This window comes from Malania oleifera, chromosome 3 (assembly GCF_029873635.1).
Source record: "Malania oleifera isolate guangnan ecotype guangnan chromosome 3, ASM2987363v1, whole genome shotgun sequence".
Classification (NCBI taxonomy): domain Eukaryota; kingdom Viridiplantae; phylum Streptophyta; class Magnoliopsida; order Santalales; family Ximeniaceae; genus Malania; species Malania oleifera.
Window position 1 is genome coordinate 126374437 of NC_080419.1, and position 22343 is coordinate 126396779.

The 22343-nt window shown below is 37.0% G+C and overlaps 1 protein-coding gene and 1 long non-coding RNA gene across 2 annotated transcripts; one reads left to right on the top strand and one right to left on the bottom strand.

Annotated features, from left to right (window-relative positions):
* Nucleotides 1–723: 723 nt before the first annotated feature.
* Nucleotides 724–7284, top strand: LOC131150385 (ankyrin repeat protein SKIP35-like). Its single transcript, XM_058101074.1, has 4 exons — nucleotides 724–910; nucleotides 1200–2367; nucleotides 3368–3800; nucleotides 6378–7284. Exons 2-4 carry the CDS (start codon nucleotides 1724–1726, stop codon nucleotides 7182–7184), a joined length of 1884 nt encoding a protein of 627 aa, XP_057957057.1. The 5' UTR covers nucleotides 724–910; nucleotides 1200–1723; the 3' UTR covers nucleotides 7185–7284.
* Nucleotides 7285–8666: 1382 nt separating this feature from the next.
* LOC131150386 (uncharacterized) lies at nucleotides 8667–10666 on the bottom strand. The gene is made up of 2 exons (XR_009135528.1): nucleotides 10179–10666; nucleotides 8667–9772 (listed from the first exon to the last, which is right to left on the bottom strand). It is a non-coding gene; the product is annotated as an uncharacterized LOC131150386 (long non-coding RNA).
* Between the last annotated feature and the right edge of the window lie 11677 nt (nucleotides 10667–22343).

Consider the following 22343-nt stretch of genomic DNA (forward strand, 5'->3'; position numbering starts at 1 on the left):
TTTGTTAGAAAGAGGGTGCCACATAAAAAGTGTTGATTGAACATATTAAGTATCAAAATGATAATAATTGACTATTAACAAGTGTCGACTTTTAAATGCATAATGAACTTGTAAATTCAAATGGGATTAAGTCAATATATATATATATATATATATATATATATATATATATATATTATGCACATTATTGAAAGATGAAAGATGATGGCAAGTGATTTTGGTGTTTTGCATTATTGTGGAATCAATATATCGAAGCAAGTTCATTTTTTCCCCATTATGATGTATTTAAATAAATACTTAATGTGTGATACATGAAAAAAATTATGTTAGATTTTTAATATAAAGCCGTTGTAATTCACATTAATTACTTGTTTAATTAAGCATATAATGAATGTTACTAATGTGTATCATCTTCATGATCACATGATCGGGATATGTATGCCACATGAAATACATGTGTATGGTTTAAGTCATATATACTTAATGTTAAATGAAAATCAAAGCGTAAAGTAAAACCAACACATTTTCTATTTTTTTACTGTACAAAAACAAAAATAGAAAATCAAAATAGAAACAATATCAAACTAAACTTATTAGTTTCAATACAAAAAAATAATTTGTACTACTCTGTAAAAAAAGCTTGTTGTTTTAATTAATTGGGACAGTACAATCCTTCCAAAGTTGTCCTAATATTATTAATTACTTCGGAAACTCAGGCAAACCATGTGGGTATCCTTTACCCCAAAATTTTGGTTTTAAAAGATTACAGAATGCTTTAACGATGAATGGAGGATGGGACACCTCCTATTTGCCTAGATATTTTTTGTCATTTCTAAAAATTGTGCAAGACGAGCAGGGTTTTTCTCTTCGCACTGCCTCTCTCTCCATCTCTCCCTTCCCAATTAATCAGGTTTGCTGCTCCTTCCCTGCACTACATCTTCTCCTCTTCCTCCTCCTCCTCCTCCTCCTTAATATTCATCCTTCATCATCATCATCATCATCATCATCTCTCTCTCTCTAAGATTTTGTACTGTTTTTATTTATTTATTTCTTTTGAATACTATTTTTATCTTCTGCAAGGGGATTCTTGGCATGCTCATCAATTAATGTCTTAATTAATAGTTAGTTCTATCATATACTTTTTGTCTTCTTGTTTTCGTATCGATTGCGTATTGATGGAAATGGGTTTGTTGGCGTAGGGTCGATTCTGGATCTTTGATATTTCGCTGCGGTTTCTGCGGATTGGATAGGGGAAAGAGGGTTCCTAGGGTTTCGTATACCGATGGATGGTACTATTTTTTGGGCTCTTGGCGCCGAGTTTGTCTGTTTTGATTATTTTATGAGGTTCCTCTAAGCCGTTTTTTTATTGATTATCCAAGAAGAGGGTTTTCAGCGCTGATGATTGAAAAGTTGTTTCCTTTCTTATGTTCTCGGATTAGGCTTTGTATATTTTTCTGTTGTTCTTCTCGGTTGAAGCATTTCAAGTAGAGGATTGCGGAAGGAGGAAAAGATTAGACTCCGAAGATTTCGTTTTATGCACCAGGACATCTGTTAGTTCCTAGTGTGGAATTGAGATTCTGGAAAGTGAGTTTGACTTTGGCGGGTTTTTTCGCCATCACCATAAAGGGTTTAGATTTAGTGTTCACAGATATGACTCGCTTGTTTGGCTGCTCGAGGGCTTTCTAAATTGTAAAGGCAAGGTGGGATTCTCAAGTGGGGTAGGATGGATAAGGACACATTTTCTGTTGATTCTCTGGATGGCTTGCATTTGGGAAATGGGAGTAGTCCCGATGATTCCTTGTGCACTGAAATGGAAATCGATGACAGTGGAATTTCAAGTTCAAAAAATGAGATTGAAGTTTTTTCTATGCAAAAGGGCGATGGGAGTAATGTGGTATTCTCCAGGGAAGCCCCCCTTTTAGGCAGAGAAGACACTAGAGTGTCCTCTGGGACCTGTGGTTGCAGTGCCAATAAGCTCAAATCCAGGATGGTTCCGACGGATTTGGAGCTCGGGAAGGAAAAAACTGGGCATGAGAAAAAACTCAGCAGACAAGACAGGATCGAGTTGGGGCGACTGTTTCAGGGTGCCGTGACTTCCCGTGATTGGGAACTCGCAGAAAATCTGATATCATTAGCAGATCCACAGACCCTTAATGATGCCTTGTGCATTTCCTTGGATTCCATATGGTTCTTGAGCACACAGCAAGACCTATATGGGCTCACCGGATTAATAAAGAAGGTCATTGTTAATGGTGCTTGTGATTTCACCAGAGCAGCTCTCAGGACCTCGTTTCTTGCTTCATGTGTGTCTGCTTGCCAGAGCCGGACAATGAGCCTTTCAGATACAGTAACCATAATGGCGCAAAGGTAAAACTCATTATTTGACTTGCAAATGCAATCTTAACTGTTGAAGAATTTATTATGTAAAGAAGGCTGAAAGATGACTTTGAGGAGTTAATAGATCAACCAATTAGTGAGAAAATCAGACCTGAGCTAGCATTATTCAGTGATAAAGACCTATTATGCATGACATAGTTCTATAGCTTATGTTAATATAATCACGTGTAGAATCCATTATGAACTGGCCTATGAAATTTTGACCTATAGTGTTATTAGGACATTTGCTTCTTCCTTTGTTCTAGTTCAATCGATTTATGGGACAAAATTATTATTTGTTGACTGCGATAAATGATCTGAGATGCCTGCATGAACCCTAATTTGATGATGAGATCTTGGTTCTGACAACTGCATTTTTTTGTTTACCCAGTGTCACAGTACCATTGGGCACTTCTTTCCATCGGACAAAGTAACATTCTTCCATCATTCTGTTTACCCGAAGCGTTATTTTTTGATGAATCTGTCAAATATTATACAAATGAAGGGAGTAATTCCATCAATTGTTTTCCATTGATTAGTGAATGAGATGATGATCTCATTTTCCCCTTTCCTTTTGTTAGTTTTGTTCCTTCTGTTAACCGAGTTAATTTTATTTGCATTTAATGAGTAATCCATCTCTCCTTTTGTGTATACAGGCACTACTAGCACTTAAAAAATACTGCATTTGTCCTCAATAAATTTGTTGGAATTCTATACAAATAGATAAAAAGAATGAAAGAAAGAAAGAAAGAAAGAAATAAAAAAAATATCTGCATTTGGCACTTCATGGCGCTTCATGGCCATACTTAAAATTCAAGTTGCAATTTTGCTAATAATTTTTTTAGTTCATGCCTTCTAATGAAATGTACATTAATGGTTGTATCTTCTTTTCTATTTTTGTTAATTGTGAGTTTGTTTGTGCTTGTTACATTAGGCAATTTAAGCATGCAGTTGATGAGCCAAACCATCAATTTTTTAATTCTGTTTTCAGGTTGCATGAGCGTCTGCAAGAATGTAATGGGGATGAGGTCTTGAAGGCAGAAGCTGGTGCCAAGGTCCAAAAATTCACTGAATGGGCTCTGAAATGTATTGGTTTTCATTCTCGTTGCCATGGGAATAGAGATAGAGTGAGTCACAGCTCGGCTGTGGAAATCCAACTCCAGCTATCTGCATTCAAGACATTCCTGGATCTTGCTGGCAACCAACTTACTGGAAAAGATTTCACCGAGGCCTTTGATGCCGCTTGCTTCCCCCTTACTCTCTTCTCTAGCTCATTTGATCCTGGTTGGGCATCTGGGATATCAGCGACTGCAGTCCAAGGATTGTTGGGTATGTTGGTAGAGGGGGGTGCAGACAATGTCAACCAATGTTTCCTTGAAGCCTCACGTTTTGGAAGCACTGAACTTGTTCGCATATTATTGCAGGTAATTTTACTGTCTGTTCATTTGGCAAGATGAAGCCTGGTTTCTGTTTTGGATTATAGTTGCTTTTCTTTTCTCAATAATATTTTGTAAGGTTAAATTATTAAATGTCCTGCATTCATCTGTCTTGAAAACTATCTTGTCTTGTCTAGTTCTTTATATGCACATGTAATTTACATGATAGTAATTCTTTTCTTAAACGATGTTATGAGAGTACATGGTGTTGGTCCATTTGGATTTGTTTTTCTTTCTATTTATTACATACTTTGCAGATGAAAGTGACCTTGTTGTTGAATATGAAAAGATTTTTCGAATTTTAGTATTAAAGAATAAAAATTATAATATATTAAATACTGAAAGGGGAAATAAATTATACATTATGCTGTCACTATTGTGTCCTGAGCGAGAATCTCCTGAATTGCCCACCTTGGTTATAGGGTGCGTGTTTGTGTTGGGAATAAAGTGTCAAAGCTGTAAACCATAGCTTGTACATGCAAGGTACATGTCTTAATGATCCTTTAAACATGTTTTCTTCACCCAAGATTGGACTCTGTGTTAAAGATGCAAGGGGTTGTCCGAGTCCAGTCTAAAGAATGACTAGGAAATGTGAGTTCAAACTTGAAGCTATTGAACCAACATATAGAAAGGATTGGTTATATTGTCTTCATGCATTTCTATGAAATACAGACATGGACATGGGGATATGACCATGAGATGATATGACATGACACTGAGCATGAAAAATTCTAAAAAACAGGACACATTCGTGCAATAAATAACTATATGTCCGTATTTATGATGTTTTTTATACTATTTATGGCATGACCCATTCAAAGAATATGTTGTAAAGGATTCTTATGACAAACCCACTGCCACTGAAGGCTTGGTTGTTGTTACTGTATTGCAATTGTTGACAAGTATATTTGCTATAAAAAATGTTGACAAGCATATTAGAATTTAAAAAACCATTATTAATTATCTTAATATTTTTCTTCAATAGAATAAAATGACACTCTGATTATAGTATGTCATTTTTTTGTTTGAAGTGTGTTGAAGAAACATATAGAAGTATCAGAGGAATGTTGGTGTTCGACACATGTTTGGATGGACAAAGCAGGGGAGATCCTAAAATTTTTCAGTGGATGCTTGTAACATGGGGGTTTAAGGGATAACATAGATTACATGGCTTTTCTTTTTTAACAGCACACCTGATTTTACCCGATGATTGGCTTTACAATCTCACATTGTGGTGGTAGTCTAAAATACTAACCTCATGGATTGTGCTGCTTGGTGCTAATGAAAATCAATTGGAGGGAGATTATAAGTGAAAAGATTATAGTTGATATTATAATTATTCATGAGTTTAACTTATAAAACTTTCACTTTTTTGTAAATTTTTTGCGGGGCGATAAAAGATAGTCTTACTGGGGTAATTGTCCAATTTATCTATTAACCTTTACACCCCAGTTTGTTTTGAACTTTTTCAGTGGGGGGCACTTGCCCTTGCTGCTTACTCCTAGATTTGCTACTGCTGGCATGGTTTGAGCACGCATAGAGATTCTACCACACAGCTGCATTGCATTTGTAGGAACATAGGACTAGTTAATGCGTCAACTGATATTTAATAGGTTTTGTTGGCCTTCTTAATGAGATCATTTGACTTTGAAATTCGACAATTGATCTCACAAAATTCACCCCCCCTTATTAGAGTATCTCATTATCTATTATTGTATAAAATTTTAAGCATATTATTTATAAAAATTGATTTGGAATATCTCATGCTTTCATCTTTTCTTTTTTAACATAGTTTTTCTTGTCTAAAAAAAATCTGCTTCCATTTCTAAGTTCATAACCATTAAGGTTAAAACATTTCAGATCCCCCTTCCTTCTGTAGAGAAACCCTTGTTTTGTGAATTTGGAAAGTGGTATGGCCATGTAAGGGATGGGTGCATGCTTTATTTGAATTCTTAGAAACTTTGCCAGGTATCTTTTGGCAGCATTAAGGGTCTACTTGCTTCATCTTCTCCTTTTTAAAAGCAAAAGCTGGGTTGCACATGCTTGGTCTACAGCAAGTTTGTTAGATGAGTCCTGAGAACAAGTACCAAAAACAAGTATGCTATTTATCTCAATTGCGTTAATTTTGTTTGCTATTATCTTATCTTAGACATGATCATTTATTTAGTACCACCTTTTCTTTTTTGTTGCTTCTCTGATGCATAATCATTCTTCTAGTGGCCAAGGCATGCCCATGCATGCAAAGAACTATGTTTGTGTTTGTTGGGGGTTGCAGTGGGATGCTGCACTTGTCTACGTAATATTTGTGATTTGTGTGTGCAATGTGTGAGAGTGAAAGTTTTGTTTGAAAATTTGTAATTTGTCTTTTGTATTCATATGCGCCATTTTTTTTCCTTTTAATTTCTCTGTGGCATTTAGTTTTGCGTCCATTGCTTGGTGAATTTCAAGGTTTAGATCATAAAGGGACCTGTGGTTTTTGGTTGTTACTAATTGGTGCTCATCATGTAGAAGTTTGTGGGTCACTTATTTCTTAATTATGTTTGAATCTGTCTTATGCCTGTTTAGATTGCCCAAAGGAACAGCTTGGACGTTGATGTTGACCTGGCTCTGGGATTTGCTTCCCATTATTGCAAGATTGGCACAATGGAGTGTCTTGTAGAAGAGGGTAATGCCATAGCTTTCTTGGGTCCTTTGATGAGAGCTGCTGAGAGGGGCTGCATGCAGGTTGTGCAATGGTTCGTGAAAAGGGGTTGCCGAGATATGGAACTCTGCCTTGCGCTGACAGCTGCCACTTCTAGCAGCCAAATTGGGATTGCAGCTTTTCTCCTCCCCCATGTCCCTCAGCATGTACTTGCAGCTTTAAGTATTGAAATTCTTAAGGCTGCAGGTGAGCGAAGTGGCGGGTCTCTAGATGGGGTGGCGTTTCTACTACATTCTGATTTCTTGGGTGATCCAGCTGCAACTTATGCAGTGGCTGACAGTATTGCTAAGTCTGAGGATGAGGCTGTTGCTCCGGAACTAAGGACTTTTCTTCGGAAAGACTGGTCCGAGGCAGCTTTCTTGGATGGGCTGAGGCAAGGAGAAGAACACTATGTAAACATGTTGAGGATTTTCAAGTGGGGTGGTTCTCCTATTTGCTTAAGCGACCTCCCAGCCCCACTGAGGGTGGCAATAGCATATCTGCCATTGTATAGGGAGTGTGCCAAGGCTGCTGGGTCTCTGTTATCCCAACGAGCAAGGGGGCAGCTTGTGGAAGCGGCGAGAAGACTTGGAAACAGGGCTTTCGAAGAGGTGAGCCAGGGCAGAGAGCTTCTCGGTGTTTTGGAACATCATCTTCCTCCATTTTTGCTCTGCTCACGCAGCCTGCCTTAGCAACATGTTTATGTTTAAGCTATTGAATTTTCACCCCCCTGTTCTCTCTATCCGGTATATGTGACAAATAATAATAACAGTTAAAGCTGGGTTTAAGCGACGAAAGCTGTAATGATTTGTGAGTTTCTCTTTTGCATCATACATCTTGGGTCTCCCTCTCCCTCCCACCCTCTTCGCATGCGCGCACGCAAACACTCTGCGCCAGTGCACATAGCATTTTGTTTTATTCGTCCCTTAAATTTCTAGGAAATTATTGAAATTTGTCAAAATTTTTAATTTACATAACCCACGAAATTGAAATGACAGTCAATTTTTATTTTACGTAAATTTTGTCAAAATTTTAACGAATTATCTTAAATTTATCGAAATCTCTAAATTTTAGTAAAATTTATCAAAATTTTAATTATAGAATGAAATTTAGTCAGAATACAAATTAGAGATTTAAGAGAAGTATTTTATTGAAACAAAAGATTGTTACAAGAGCTTTTAAAATTATATAAAAAAATAAACTTAACATTTTATTTAGTCATTTATGTTTAAATTATTATTATTTGTGTTATAAATAAAATTTAAATAATTTATAAATTTTAAGTATTAATTGAATATGTTTAATACAAATATGTTTGATACACATAATAGTTTACAATTTTTTCATCTCATATAAAACATAAATTTATTTAATTTATAATATATTAATCTTAAAACCTATATTATTATGTTTGTTAACTATTTCAAAAGTTCTACAAAAAATTTCATACTTTCCTACTATTTATTTTTTGGCGTACTTTTGGAGCTTTGAAATTGGAATTTAAGATATTAGTTTTACGTCGGATATTGCAGGAATCATGCGAGACAGAGAGCAGCTACCGTAAACATAAGAAGGGAATGCAAGAGTTTTCGGCAGTATCTCGTGTTGATATTCATTGTAATTTGCAAATCAAAACTTGCCACCCCTGAAGGAAATGGGGGTTTATTAATGATGGCTGGCTGGCTTAGTTTATTAAAAAACTAGAGTAGAAATCAAACGTATATAGAAAAATGATTTGCAGATTCCAAATTAATGATAACTGAAAGTGGATGCGATCAACTTCATTGATAATTTGGCAGATAGCTCTAGGGGTTCTACTTCTAGTGTGACGGTCCGACTAAACAGAAACAGTAATCTATTTAACCCTCCATCTCCCACTCTAACAGGAGGTTGGCGATAAGTCCAAATGAGACACTTTCCTATAATTTGGCCGATACTGGTAGGGGCTCCAATACAAAATTTAACTCTCTTCTAAATCCCTCTCAGCATTAATTGGATTATACTGTGACACCGCCAAAAATCATCTACCCAGCACCTGCACGGCTGCACCCCTGCACTGCATGACCCATGGCCATAACTCATAATTATAATATCAAAACTTGGATGACATTTCAATGAAAGAAATTTAAGAAATAAAAAAGAACTCTTCTGTTCCTTTCTTCTTCTGCTTTCCCTTTTAAAAAAAATTCTACCTTTTTTATTTTTAGTGGGGGTGGGTTTGGGGGTTGTTTGAGCTTTTGCAGTTTGAACACTAGAGGATGTGAAGGCAAGAACAAAAAATTGGTATGAAACAAGCAGTGAAGTCGCAATGAACATGAGCATTGCAGTAATGGGAGATGGGTTTACACACAGGAAGAGGTGATATCTCGAACATTGGTAGGCATGAAAGCCAATATCAGTAGCACTCCCAGAATGCCAATGGGGAGCAGAAGCAGCATGAACGGCGGCGGAGGCAGCGGCGGAAGAATCAGCGGGAGGATCAGCAACGACGCCGTCAAGCACAGCAGCAGAAGCATCGACTCCAAGCTGAAGTAGCTCGCACGTAATGCTCTCTTTCCGTTGTTCCCTTCCGATGCATATCGATCATGATTTTTATCATGATATACTTCTCTGTTCTTTCCTTCCATCACCATACCGCTGCTTCTCGAGTAGTTGTTGTTCTTCATAATGCCGCTCAAAATCAGACGGTCTCCAATTCCTCGAAAACCTTTGGGGAGGGGCAGCTCAAAATTCATTTAAAATAATTTCACGCTTAAATCAGATTCTTCGCTCTTGGCACCGATCGAAGATGTTTCGATCAACTGCATACGGTAACCCTTGCTAATTGCCAATCTCCGGAAGAATTTTAATCAGCAAAGACTAGATCCTGAACCCGCTCCGCTCCCGGCCGGTAGATTAGTTACAAAAGCTAGGCCGCAGCGACGGATGGATTGCAGAGAGTAGTTGGTGTTGGGTGATCAGGATTTACGCGCTGTAAATCCTCCTTTGAAAATGATTAAATTGGAGAGCTTGATTCCGCAGCGTTCTGATCATCTTCCATGAAAAACTGGTTGCCCATAAAAACTGAAGCGCAGAAATTAAGAAAAATGTGTCTTTAGTTTGCAGCCAGAAGAAATACGAAACCCAGGATTCGTGCGGCAGCCCCTTAAGAAAAATCAGATCCCGTATTCTGTCTCATACAACTCACTCACCTACCTTCAAATTTCAACCCAGATCCTGCGCACGCGCTTTACAATCCACCAACAAGAAGGCGCCTCTATTAAATAGTTCGTCGATCCAACTGCACTCACAAATTCAGCAGCGAGAAGAGATTTCATTACAACTTTCCATCGAACGGGAAATAAAGAAATTCCTTGTTAGGCACAGATCGACAACCCTGTTTGTCAAATGGATTATTAAGGAACTGGATCCGCCATATATGTATTTAAAGATTGGAAAGGATCGCAATGAAATAACCCGCACGAAATCAAATTCATATATACACAGGTATCGCAAAAGAAAAGAAACGAAAATGAAAATCGTCAACACATCTAATGATGAATCAAAATAAAAATACTGGGTGCTGCAGACGATGTATCGTTTGGGCGGCAATAATACAAACATACAAGAAATTCGCGAAGAGGAATTAGGGGAAGAAAGAAACAAAGAGGGTACGGACTAGGGAGAGAGGGTAAAAGGACATATACCTGTATGCAGGAGGGAGGCGAGGTAGCCCCTAGGTAACTAGGCTGCTGCTGCTGCTAGGTGGTGTGCGGGCTTCAACTTCATGCAGCAGATGGAGTACCGTACTGAGAAGGAGAGAGATCACTAGATGAGAGATAAACGGTGAAATGGGAGAGACGATGGGTGAGGAAACAAAACTCTGCGTGTTGTAGCTTGAGCTGTCTTCGTACAGAATTTTTTGGTCAATCCGATGGCTGGAGTTGGGATTGCAGTGTATTTGTATCATGACGCCGAAGATGACGAAGACGCAGCTAGCAGAAGAGAGAGAGAGAGAGAGAGAGAGAGAGGTTGGATTCAGTGAATTGGGAAATTGAGGTGGGGTAGCTGAATGCTGACATGCTGTTTACTTTGATTGTTCCGGAAAATGAAAGCGGGTGGCTCCCCACAAGGTTCACCACCCCTGACCCCCAACTCTCTCTCTCTCGTCTGACACACGCTTACGCCTCTCTTTGTTTCACGAGGGCGCGTATGGACCTAGGAACGCCCCCATCTTTTTTTAAAAAATATTTTAAGGCTTTACATAAAAAATTTAATAATAAAAAGGAGGAAAAGTTGATAGCCAGCCATCGGAGAATTTCGTCTTTTAATTTAGTAAGATTCAGCTTTCTTAGACGTACTCGATATAATATAATTTAGCAACAGATGATATTTATTTAATTTCTACTCTTGTTTTTTGGAGGTTTCCTCAGTTTTACTAGGAAGGGGAAGGGCGGCGGCACAATCGCATTGTGGTTCACTGTAAATACATTGAAATATCTCCAAACAAAATTTATTATTATTTTTTAAAATTTTAATAATTGCCACTAAAAGTTTGTCGGGACGTGATCCTTGGCTCTCTATGCGCGACACTTCTTTGTTACTTTAAATAAAGCTTCGCGGGGGTGTGTTACGGGAGTGGTACCTTTGAATGAGGTGTAAATATAATTTCATTATAATTATCATACGAGACTAGACTATATACGTATTGTAGCTGAAGATTGAAATTTCACAATAGTTTTCATTTGATAGTGAAAATTACGAAGGAGCTTTGTGGACGAAGGTATATTATCAAATCAAGTACATTCGTGTTCTTTATCTCTCTTTTTATTTTCTCTATTTGTTTATTTGTTGTATATGTGTGCGCATAATTTTTGGACGTAATTTTATAAAAATTAGTATCAAAGCACCAAGTTTGTGCTAGGTTTCCTAGGATTTGCATTTGGAACAAAATAAGGATGAGCGGGGTGAAGATTAGATTCAAAAAGTTCAATGGTAAAGGAAACTTCTGTAAAAACCCGAACCGTGATAAATGAGTTAAAATGAATAAGAGAGGGGCAAATTAAGAATTTGACATATTTCGTCAACGAAGTCCGATTTCTTCGACGAAGTCTTTGTTCTTCTCGTCGACGAAATTTAGAGACTCGTCGACGAGGAGAAGCCAAGGAGTCTCGAAAAAACCGGTGATCTCAATTTCGTCGACGAGGCCACCAATTTGTTGATGAAGGCAGTGGAAGATTCGTCGACGGAGGCACCATTTCGTCGACGAATTGGGCTGTGTCAAAGGGCTATAAATAGAAAATTTCATTACTTCCTCACTAAGAAACTTCAAAGATATCTCTCTTTCTCTCTAAAACTCTCCCTACTCTCTCTCTCTAGATTTCTTCGCCAATCGTCGATGGAATCGGAAATCTGAAGTTACCACAAGGATCATGGAAGGATTTTCTTCAACTTCTGCGGATCGGAATCTCATTTCAGAGATTTTCGAGTTCTGGAGTAAAATCGAGGTAAGGCTCGGTTTTCATTTCTGATACGGTTGTTTTATAGGTAACAGTGTCGTGAGCATATTCTGTACTGTGATTTGTAGGTTTTGGAACTCGGTTCACTATTTAGGGGCCTTGAAGTTCGGGATTTACTTTTCGGGGAAAAGGTAAGGGGAACTGTGTTTATATCGGTTATTTTTGAAATCGAACTCGGTGGAACTGTGGTTAACAGTCCTGTGTGTGTTTTGACTACTCATTTGGGAGGATCTAACGGGAAAAACTATGGGTTTTTCATTATTACAGTTTTAAAAAAAAAGGGGGCGACAAGCTGCATCCTTAGTTTTGTTGAAAATCGAGGATATATGTTGATTTATACTGGGATATTGGGATGGCTGTGTCTTGACTTGGTTAAACTGTATTTGTTTGGAAAATCATGATTTAGATTACCAAATGGGTGTGGTTTGTTTGGTTATATGAGCATGCATATGTTGTATCTTGGTGAAATAGGAACGGGGTTCCGAATTGTTCCAGGTCTGATAATTCGGCTTTTTTCGAAGAGTGCGCAATACCACTGGATTGGCCGGCTTTCGAGCTGAAGGGTGTGCGAACACCAGATCTGCACCGGTTCAACGCTGATGCTATGTCAGGTTACCGGGGGCACTGGCGTTTGCCGAAGGGTGTGAAATATCACCAGACTACTGGCATTTGCCGAAGGGTGTAAAATATCACCAGACTGCCGGCGTTTGCCGAAGGGTGTGAAATATCACCAGACTGCTGGCGTTTTCCGAAGGGTGTGAAATATCACCAGACTTCCGGCATTTGCCGAAGGGTGTGAAATACCACCAGATCACCGATTTTTACCGAAGGGTGTGAAATACCACTAGATAGTCCGGCTTTGAGCCGAAGGGTGTGACGACACCAGATTGTATTACTTGGTTTGTGAAAATACTAGATGTAACGTCCCTCATTAAAATACGACATAATAAATAAAATGGTCGACCCGAACCCGTGGGTTGCGGGGACACCTGTCAAACACAGCGAAAAACCTAGTAGCAGTAAACATAAAAATCTTAAACATCCAATCATAAAACATAATACCAGAGTTTCTATTAACATCAATGTACTGTTTATATGTACAATCTCCCAAAAGTCAAAAACATCACTAAGACCATACAACAAAAATCTCTTAGTCCTAGTTCGACGCTTACCCTTCTAGTAGGGAAGCACCAATCACTCAACGGCGGCCCTGACCCGCCAGTCTCTCTGGGTTTCCGGAAAAGTTAATTAATGTTGGGGGTGAGACACTTTTCAGTAAAGGAAAATAAACTAAATACATCTGTGTGGCAACATGAACATTTAATGTGCTTATACATATATAGTACATTTCATAATTTTAGAAATAATCATAATATCATACTGGATGATCATGTACCTTCATATTTGTTAATAAATCATAACATACATAAGCATATGTTATCATCGTAATAACATACATAAAAACATCTGTTGTAACTGTAGTACTAAAAATATACCCAGGATGAATAGCTAGTTAATGTCATGTATTACCCCCCATGACGGGTTGTGCAGCCCGAAGGCGGGACCCGACAATGGCTAGCCGATCACTGCTGAATCAAATATGTCTGTAAGTACGATGGGCTCGCCACACCCTGGTCTGGACTGCCAGGTGGACGTCCACACTCTACTGAAAGCCACGTCGACTATCCATCTCCCATCCCCTCGTGGAATGGTTAGCACTAATACGGCCTCGCGCCAAATCTGATCTACCCATAGCTACGGTACCGAGCTCTTGGTCTGAACTAAACTAACATCCTGGTTGTAATAACATATAGTACATGATCATACATAATATCATCACGACCTCGTGCTAAAAACATAGATACGGCCTCGCGAAAATCATACATATGGGCTCGTGCCAAGATCATAGTAAATACGGCCTCGCGCCGATAACATAATAAATACGGCCTCGCGTTGATAATATAAGTGTGGCTCGCGCCAAAATATAAATACGACCTCGTGCCGACAATATAATAAATACGGCCTCGCGCCGCAATCGTTTCAGGTAGTTACATTCTAAAAATACATCGTTCATCATATAATCGTCAAAACTATCACAATATACTTATCGTTTCATAATATCTGAAAATATGCTTCGCTTGTAAAATCGTTCACATCATGATTCACTTCACATAAAAGTAATGTTCATGCCACACATATGCCGTTTAAAGTCATGCTTCATGTTTTAAAATCATCATTTCTAATATCTCGTACATACATATACTTTTAATCATAATAGCAGTATTTTCCAAACATACGTTTCATATATGATAAACAAATATAACATATGCTTTTCTGAAAATAAATGTACTCATAAATTATAATAGCTTGCATGGAAAATATCTGCTTTAGTTTATTCCCTTACCTGACTACTGAGAAAGCCCCCTAAAATCCTAGCCTGACCCCCATAGGATTTCCTACTCAATACCCTGAAACTCAAAATTCCCAGTATTAAACATCCGTATTTTCATGCTTACATCAATTTCTATAACTACCTCAAAGTCTAATTTGGCTTAAAAAGCCTCACCTCAACTCTAGGATGATTTCCAACTTCGTTTTCCCGACGATCCGCTCCGGCAAACTCGCAGAGAACTTTACCAGTAGCGTCGTGGTCGCCTCAAATCTTTGATTCGACGACTGTTGGGGCCAAAATTGAAGAGAGAGAGTGAGAGAGCCGAAGGGGAGAGAGAGGAGAGAGAGAGAAGCGTGAAAAGTAATTAAAAATCGGGTTTTTATATATTTATACAGGGGATTTCATCGACGAGCCCGACCTTCGTCGACGAGTCCTTCACAAATTTCGTCGATAAAATCCACTCCTCGTCAATGAAATTTAGTCAGCTCAAAAACCCCTCTCGGCATTTCTTCGTCGACGAAGCGCTGTGTTCGTCGACGAAGTCTACGGCCTTCTTCTGTTTCTGTTTCTATTTCTCTCCTTCTTAATTGGTCCAATTCCATTTTATTCGGGTTGTTACACTGGAACTGTGTTGATTGTTTTGACTATTGATCCAAGCATGTTAGTGTATCATGATAACACTCAAATGCCACACACCGATATAACTTGTGTTCTTCCTTACTGAGAGGTGTCTCACCCTTGCTGTACGTACATTTTTATAGGTCTTTCGAGTAACCGGAACTAGCGTCCTGGTGTAGGGAGCGTAGTGACCGATGTACTGCGTTTAACGCTTGGGTAAGTGTTAGGATTGTATTTTTAGTAGGTTGCCATTTTGAGATGTGTTTGGGCACCCGTTTGTACGTTTTGATAGAGCAGTGTTCTGATCTTGTATAGACTCTCGTATGGTACTGTATATGTTGTAATAGAATGACCTTTTTCCACTGCATATATGTTGTGATTGGATGTGTTTAGGATGCCTGGGAACCCACAAGGTCGGACCCTCATCCATTGTACTGTATCTTTGGATTGTTTTATCAGATACAGGGACAGGTTGGATTATATTTTCATCCTTGCAGGTCCCATTTGGGGGTTTGGGCCGTGACAACTTCAGTCTATGGCCAATGTGGGTAACCGACCTATTAGTTCAACAAAAGGTTTATAGGGCATTGAAAAAAAGAGAAATTGGAGAAAATGGATGAAGATGATTGGGTGGAATTAGAACAGATCACCTTTAGTATTATGAGATTTTGTTTTGGCAGTTTTGTTGTATTCGATGTTATTAAGGTTAAAATTGCCAAGGATTTATGGATGAAATTAGAGAGCTCGCATGTGTCGAAGAGCAATACTAACAAATTGCTCTTGAAGAAGTTATTGATGTTTCTTCATATGCCTGAGGGTAGGGATCTAAATCAACATATGAATCAATTCAATTAGTTTTTCAACAATTTGCTCAAAATGGATATGAGGATTGAAGGTAATGATAAAGCGCTAATATTGTTATCTTCTCTTCGTTCTTCATTTGAACACTCGATTAAGATACTACTCTATAGGGAATCCACTATAGCTATGAAGAGGTTTCTAGGGTTCTCAAGTCAAAGGAGGTTAGAAGAAGACTCAACAAAGAGGAAGACAAGAAAGATTGACCATCAAGCTCTGGAAGTGTAGTGGCAAATAATTTAGATGATGAAGAACTTTTACTGGTTGCTTCATGCAACAATTCTTAAATTTTCAAGATACTTGAACTCTGGATTCTTGTTGCTCCTTTCATTGTTGTCTATATAGGGAGTGATTTGATACTTACATGGAACATGATAATGGGTCACTACACTACAAAAAAAATTGATTTTTAGTGACGAAACTATTAGTGACGGATTCAGTTTCGTTGCTAATAGTGTCGTATTAGTAATGGTTATAGTAACCATTACTAATAGGACACTATTAGTAACAAAACTGAATACATTACTAATACGACACTATTAGTAACGGAACTGAATCCATCACTAGTAGTTTCAACACTAAAAATTAGAAAAAATCAAACAAAGAATAAAAAATTATCCCGGAAAAATATTAGCAACGATTTCTATGGTATTAGTGACGAATTAAATCCGTCACTAAAAGATAAACATTAGTGACAATTAAAAAACAGTCACTACTATTATTTTAAAAAAATTACAATTTTTTAGTGCAGAATCTTAGTGATGAATTTACAAATTCGTCACTATTGGTCCATTATTAGTGACAGATTTAAAAATCGTCACTAATACTTACCCTTTTAAAAAAATAAAAAATTCTTAGAGTAACGAATTTACAAATTCGCACTATTGTCCTGTTATTAGTGACAGATTTGAAAACCGTCACTAATACTTCCCTTTAAAAAAAAAAACAAAAAAAATTTAGTTCAGAGTATTAGTGACGGATTTGAAAACCGTCACTAATACTGCCCTTTTTAAAAAAAATAAAAAAATTTTATATATTAGTGACGAATTTGTAAATGCATCACTATTGACCTATTGTGCGGCCTGTAGGCGAGATTTACCCTGACTGGCTAACCAGGAATAAATCACTATACTCCATAGTTTGATTAGCCCTTCTCAACCCATATCTGATGGGGAGTCTGTCCACTCGTGGACTCTATGCAATCGACCTTTATACCACATATTATCTGAATAGGTGGTTGCACTCTATAAACTGTATGTAGCTACGGTATCGTGCTCTATAAACTGTATGGTCCAACAGGGTCTGATACTATATAATACATCTCTATATACAACTATCTGTTTTACCATGATTCTGTAATAACTGTATAAATCATGACGCTGTAGAAAGCTGTATCTCTATATCAACTGTATTTCTGTAATTAACTATGAATCTGTTTGTCATGGTATTGTAAAACTGTATAATTATGGTATTTTTGTAATTGCTGTAAAATACATTCACTGTCTATATATTCTGTAAAACACATCTCCGAAAATACTGTTGTGATACCCCATGGATGAAAAGACTTAAAAAGATTAGATGTTACTACCTATATCAACAAGGTGCACCTTTCTTTTCGGGAGCTTTCCCATAGGAACTCCACGGTTAAACGTGCTTGCCTTGGAGCAATATTGGGATGGGTGACCTCCTGAGAAACCTGTGTGAGTGAGGACAAAACACACTGAAAAGGACACGTGTTGATATGTGGGGCTATTCATTAGTCCGATAAGGCCCGCCCCCCTGTTGTCTGGTCCAGGTGGAGGAGGAGAGATGTAGTGCTCCTTGGCAGACCCAGGTTACAGATGGTATCAGAGCCAACACCCAACCGGAAGTGTGATGAGCATGTGATACTCCATGGATGAAAAGACTTAAAAAGATTAGATGTTGCTACCTATATTAACAAGGTGCACATTTCTTTTCGGGAGCTTTCCCATAAGAACTCCACGGTTAAGCGTACTTGCCTTGGAGCAATATTAGGATGGGTGACCTCTTGGGAAGTTTTCTCAGGAAGTGTGTGAGTGAGGAAAAAACACACTGAAAATGACACGTGTTGATATGTGGGGCCATTCATTAGTCCGATAAGGCCCGCCCTCCCTGTTGTCTAGTCCAAGTGGAGGAGGAGAGATGTAGTGCTCCCTGACAGATCCAGGTTGGGGCGTTACAACTGTAAATCATGTTTTTATACTATATCTATATTCTCAAGCCACACAGTAATTTTAAAATATATTAATCACATTTGATAAATTGTATAAATCTCTACTGTAAACAATACTTTGGTGGAACATTTATAATTTCATACTGAAAACATATTCATATAACCTAGCATAACATATTTCCCTTAACTGTTTCCTGCTAAAAATTTCCTACTATAACGGGTCCAACACCCGCAGGTTCTCCACTCAACACCTTGAAAATCATAAATCTCAGAACAAAACATTAATATTTCTTGGCCTACATCATTTCCTATAACTGCTAGGAAGCCAAAAACTGAATAAAAGACCTTACCCTGGATTTGTGATGAATTCTAACTTCGTTTCACCAACGATCCATTCTGGAAAACTTGAAGAGAACTCCGTTAGGAACGTCGTGGTGGTCTTAGATCGTCAATCTGGCGACTGACGGGGCCGAAATTGAAAAGAGAAGGGAGAGAGACCGTAGGAGAGAGAGAGAGCACTGAAATTTGAATAAAAATCCGAGTTTGCACTATTTATATGTCCAGCTTCGTTGATGAGACACGTCACCTCGTTGACAAGACACGTCACCTCGTTGACGAGTCCTTCAGTAAATTCATCGATGAACCTTACCATTTGTTGACGAAATTCAGAGTAACCCAAAATCCTCGCTTAGTATTTTATCGTCGACGAAATGGGACCTCGTCGACGAGATCCTGAAGACATTCGTCGACGAATCCTTGTATTCATCGACGAACCCTAGAAATTCCTTAAAATTACATTCTCCAAAATGCAATGTCGTCGATGAAGTCTACTGCCTCCTTCCGTTATTGTTTCCATTTCTCTCACTCTTTATTATTTAAATACCATTATTTTCCGGGTCGTTACACTATTGACCCATTATTAGTGACGATTTTTAAATCCGTCACTAATACTTTTATTTTTTAAAAAAAATAAAAAAAAATTTATCTGGCTTCGTCGACGAACCCTGGAAATTTCTTGAAATTACATTCTCCAAAATGCAATGTCGTCGACGAAGTCTACTGCCTCCTTCTGTTACTGTTTCCATTTCTCTCACTCTTTATTATTTAAATACAATTATTTTCCGGGTCGTTACACTATTGACCCATTATTAGTGACGATTTTTAAATCCGTCATTAATACTTCCCTTTTTAAAAAAAAATAAAAAAAAATTTATCTAGCTTCGTCTACGAAGCTTGCTCAAATTACTATTTTTCCTTTTTTTTTTTTATTCCATATCTCACGGGTCGGGTTCTTACATGAGTACTCTTCATTGAGGATAGTCAGTTGTCCAACATACGCTCACATTTCTAGTGAACTTTGACCCAAACTAGACCTTTAATACAAGAGGTGCATTTTCATTAGTTAAGAAAAGGGGTTAAAGGGCTCAAATTGTGGGATTTAGAGGATACAAAGGTATTTATAAGTAAAGATGTGGTGTTTGACGAGACATCAATGCTGAGGTACAAAGAAGATGGACAAGACAATAAGGTCTCCCTCTCCCATATTTAATGGACATGTAATTGAACAAAAAATAAATCAAAAGCTTAATCAATTAAATTTTAAAGTAATCTTAAATTAGTTAGGTATCTTTCATAGAACGGATGTATAAGAGGCAATGTTAGACTAATCAGGTATCATTCATGTAATGGGTGTATAATAAGTGCTAATACTTTTTTCTCACATAATTATACTCTTAAGCTCAACTCTAGTAATGCAAATCTTGAGTAGGATTGATTTCCTTAATCTTAATTTTGACTTAAATACCAACTAATCAATAGTAGTAATCAGGTGATCTAAACATACTTAAATAAATAGTTAAAATAATTCCTTAAACTTTTTTGATTGAATTTCTCATAATCATCATTGTTTCTGAATACATTACCCCATATTACATATTTTTCATCATCAAGATTGCCATCTGTCTGCATCAAGGTCATTTTAGATGTGTTAATATATAATAATAATTTTATTTTTATTATTTTATATTTATATTATTTTAAAGGTAGAAGACACTCACCTCCTTTGAGGTTTGACCAAAAAGACAGAAACTTTCTTTAAGATTCCAAAAATTTTATTAACCTTTTTGAGATTTTAAAAATATCACAGACCTCTCTTGAGATTTGTAAAAAGTCACCAACCCCCTAAGAAGACTTGTCATTTGTAAAATATAAAGAAAAAATTGTATCTTTTTGACAAACTTCAGGGAGACCCTGAAATTCTTGAGGGGAGGTTTTTAAAATTTTTGAAATCTCAAGAGAGGTTATTATTTTTTTACCAAACTTAAGGAGATGTTGATTTAAGGACAAAAAAAGGGTTTAATTAAGGTTTTAATTATTTTTATTTTATAAATACTAAACAAACATATTATTGATTTTATAAAGTTGGGGATTTATTTAGTTTTAAAATTTTTAGTGTTGATTTTTGTTTGATAAAGTTTGAGAATAATGTGAAATAGTAAATGAGAAGCGGGGAATAGGAGAAGTGAGGGGACGGGGAAGGGGCGCATGGTCCACACTTGAAGGACAAGACCAGGTGGGGCCAGCTGCTGGACCAAACACGCATTTGCGTTAGATGCATGAACCCCTTACCCCTTTCCCCCCTCCCATCAACCATCATTCATGTCTCATGCCCCCACACACACACACATACCCTCTCTCTCTCTCTCACACACACACACACACCACCCCGCCCTCCCCCTCCCATCAACCATCATTCATGTCTCATGCCCCCCGCCCCCCCACACACACACACCCTCTCTCTCTCTCTCTCTCACACACACACACACACACACACACCTCTCTCTCTATCTCTCTCTCTCTCTCTCTCTCTCTCTCTCATACACACACACACACACACACACACAGAGCCTCTCTCTCTCTCTCTCCAACGCATGCTTATACATACTAATACTAAATATCTCACACACGAACACTTTTGTGCATTATTCAACGTATGAATAAAGGCACCCTCAACTTGAAAACATGCATCCCCCCCTCCTCATTAGTCAATATATATGGCCCATTTAATGCCTCATTAGTGTAGTAATTAAGTTAGCTGAATAGATGTTTTTTCATAGTGATCACAATGTTAAGTAAAACAAGAAATAATTTTATTGTACATAACAATAGTGAAAAATATTGTATAATTAGACTTATTGTTATTTTTAAAATTTATGTATATTTTTATTTTAATTATATTTAATTTTATATAATTATTATATTTTAATGGGTAAAAGACATTGACCTCTACTAGAATTTAGTAAAAAGTCAATGGCCTCCCTTTGAGATTTGTCTAAAAGATACAAATCTCCTCTTATATTTTATAAAAAACAAGTTTTTTGAAGGCATTTTTAAAATCTCAAGTAAGGTCTCTGGCATTTTTAAATTTTTACTAAAATTTAGTAAAAAGGCAATGATCTTCCTTAAGGTTTTAATAATTTCAAAAACCTTTCTTGATATTTGTCAAAAACACATAAACTTCAGTTTATGTTTTATAAAAAATAAGTCTTTTAACGGAAGGTTCGTGTCTATTTGCTAAACCTCATGGAAGATTTACGATATTTTTAAAATTTCAAGAGAGGTATCTAACATTTTTGAAATCTTAAAGGATCGAGGCGCTTTTTTAAATATTTATCAAATCTCATGAGAGGTGAGTTAGAGTAAAAATGATGTCATAGCACAAAAACTTTTACCTTATAGTGTTGGGATTATGAATTTCAAGATTTGGATTTAAAAATTGTATGTTTTCAAATTAAATTCAATGTATTTTATATTGTATTTTGTTTAAATCCATACAAATTTAAATTTAATACTTTGAAATTCAAGTTCTCAAACACATGATTGAAGGAATTTTAACTTTACTTCATTAAGGTGAAAAAGAGGTAAAAAATTAGGTCCAATGAATAAATCAAGGACAAATTAAATATTATCATATATAGTTCTTAGTTATTAAGAAAAGGATGATGTAAGAATATTGGGATGGACAAATTCTTTTTTTTTTTTTTTATCTTTTCCTTTCCCTCTCTCTCTCTCTCTCTCTCATGATTTCTGAACCCAGAGATTCAACCTAACGCCAACATGTGACATGGGATTATTTTTTCTCTTCTCTTTTTTACTATAGAAGGGTCACATGTAGACCCTACTATTTTTTTAAAAATCATTTTTCCTAGACCCAGCGTGGAAACTTGGCATTTTTTTTTAATTTAATTTAATTTTTTTTTTGTATTTTACAATAGAGAGATACATGTAGGCT

Bases quoted from the DNA above. Each gene is read 5' to 3' on its own strand.
- LOC131150385 (XM_058101074.1), top strand. From the start codon at position 1,724: ATGGATAAGGACACATTTTCTGTTGATTCTCTGGATGGCTTGCATTTG. The intron at 2,368-3,367 runs GTAAAACTCATT...TTCTGTTTTCAG, and splicing joins GTAACCATAATGGCGCAAAG to GTTGCATGAGCGTCTGCAAG. The intron at 3,801-6,377 runs GTAATTTTACTG...ATGCCTGTTTAG, and splicing joins TTGTTCGCATATTATTGCAG to ATTGCCCAAAGGAACAGCTT.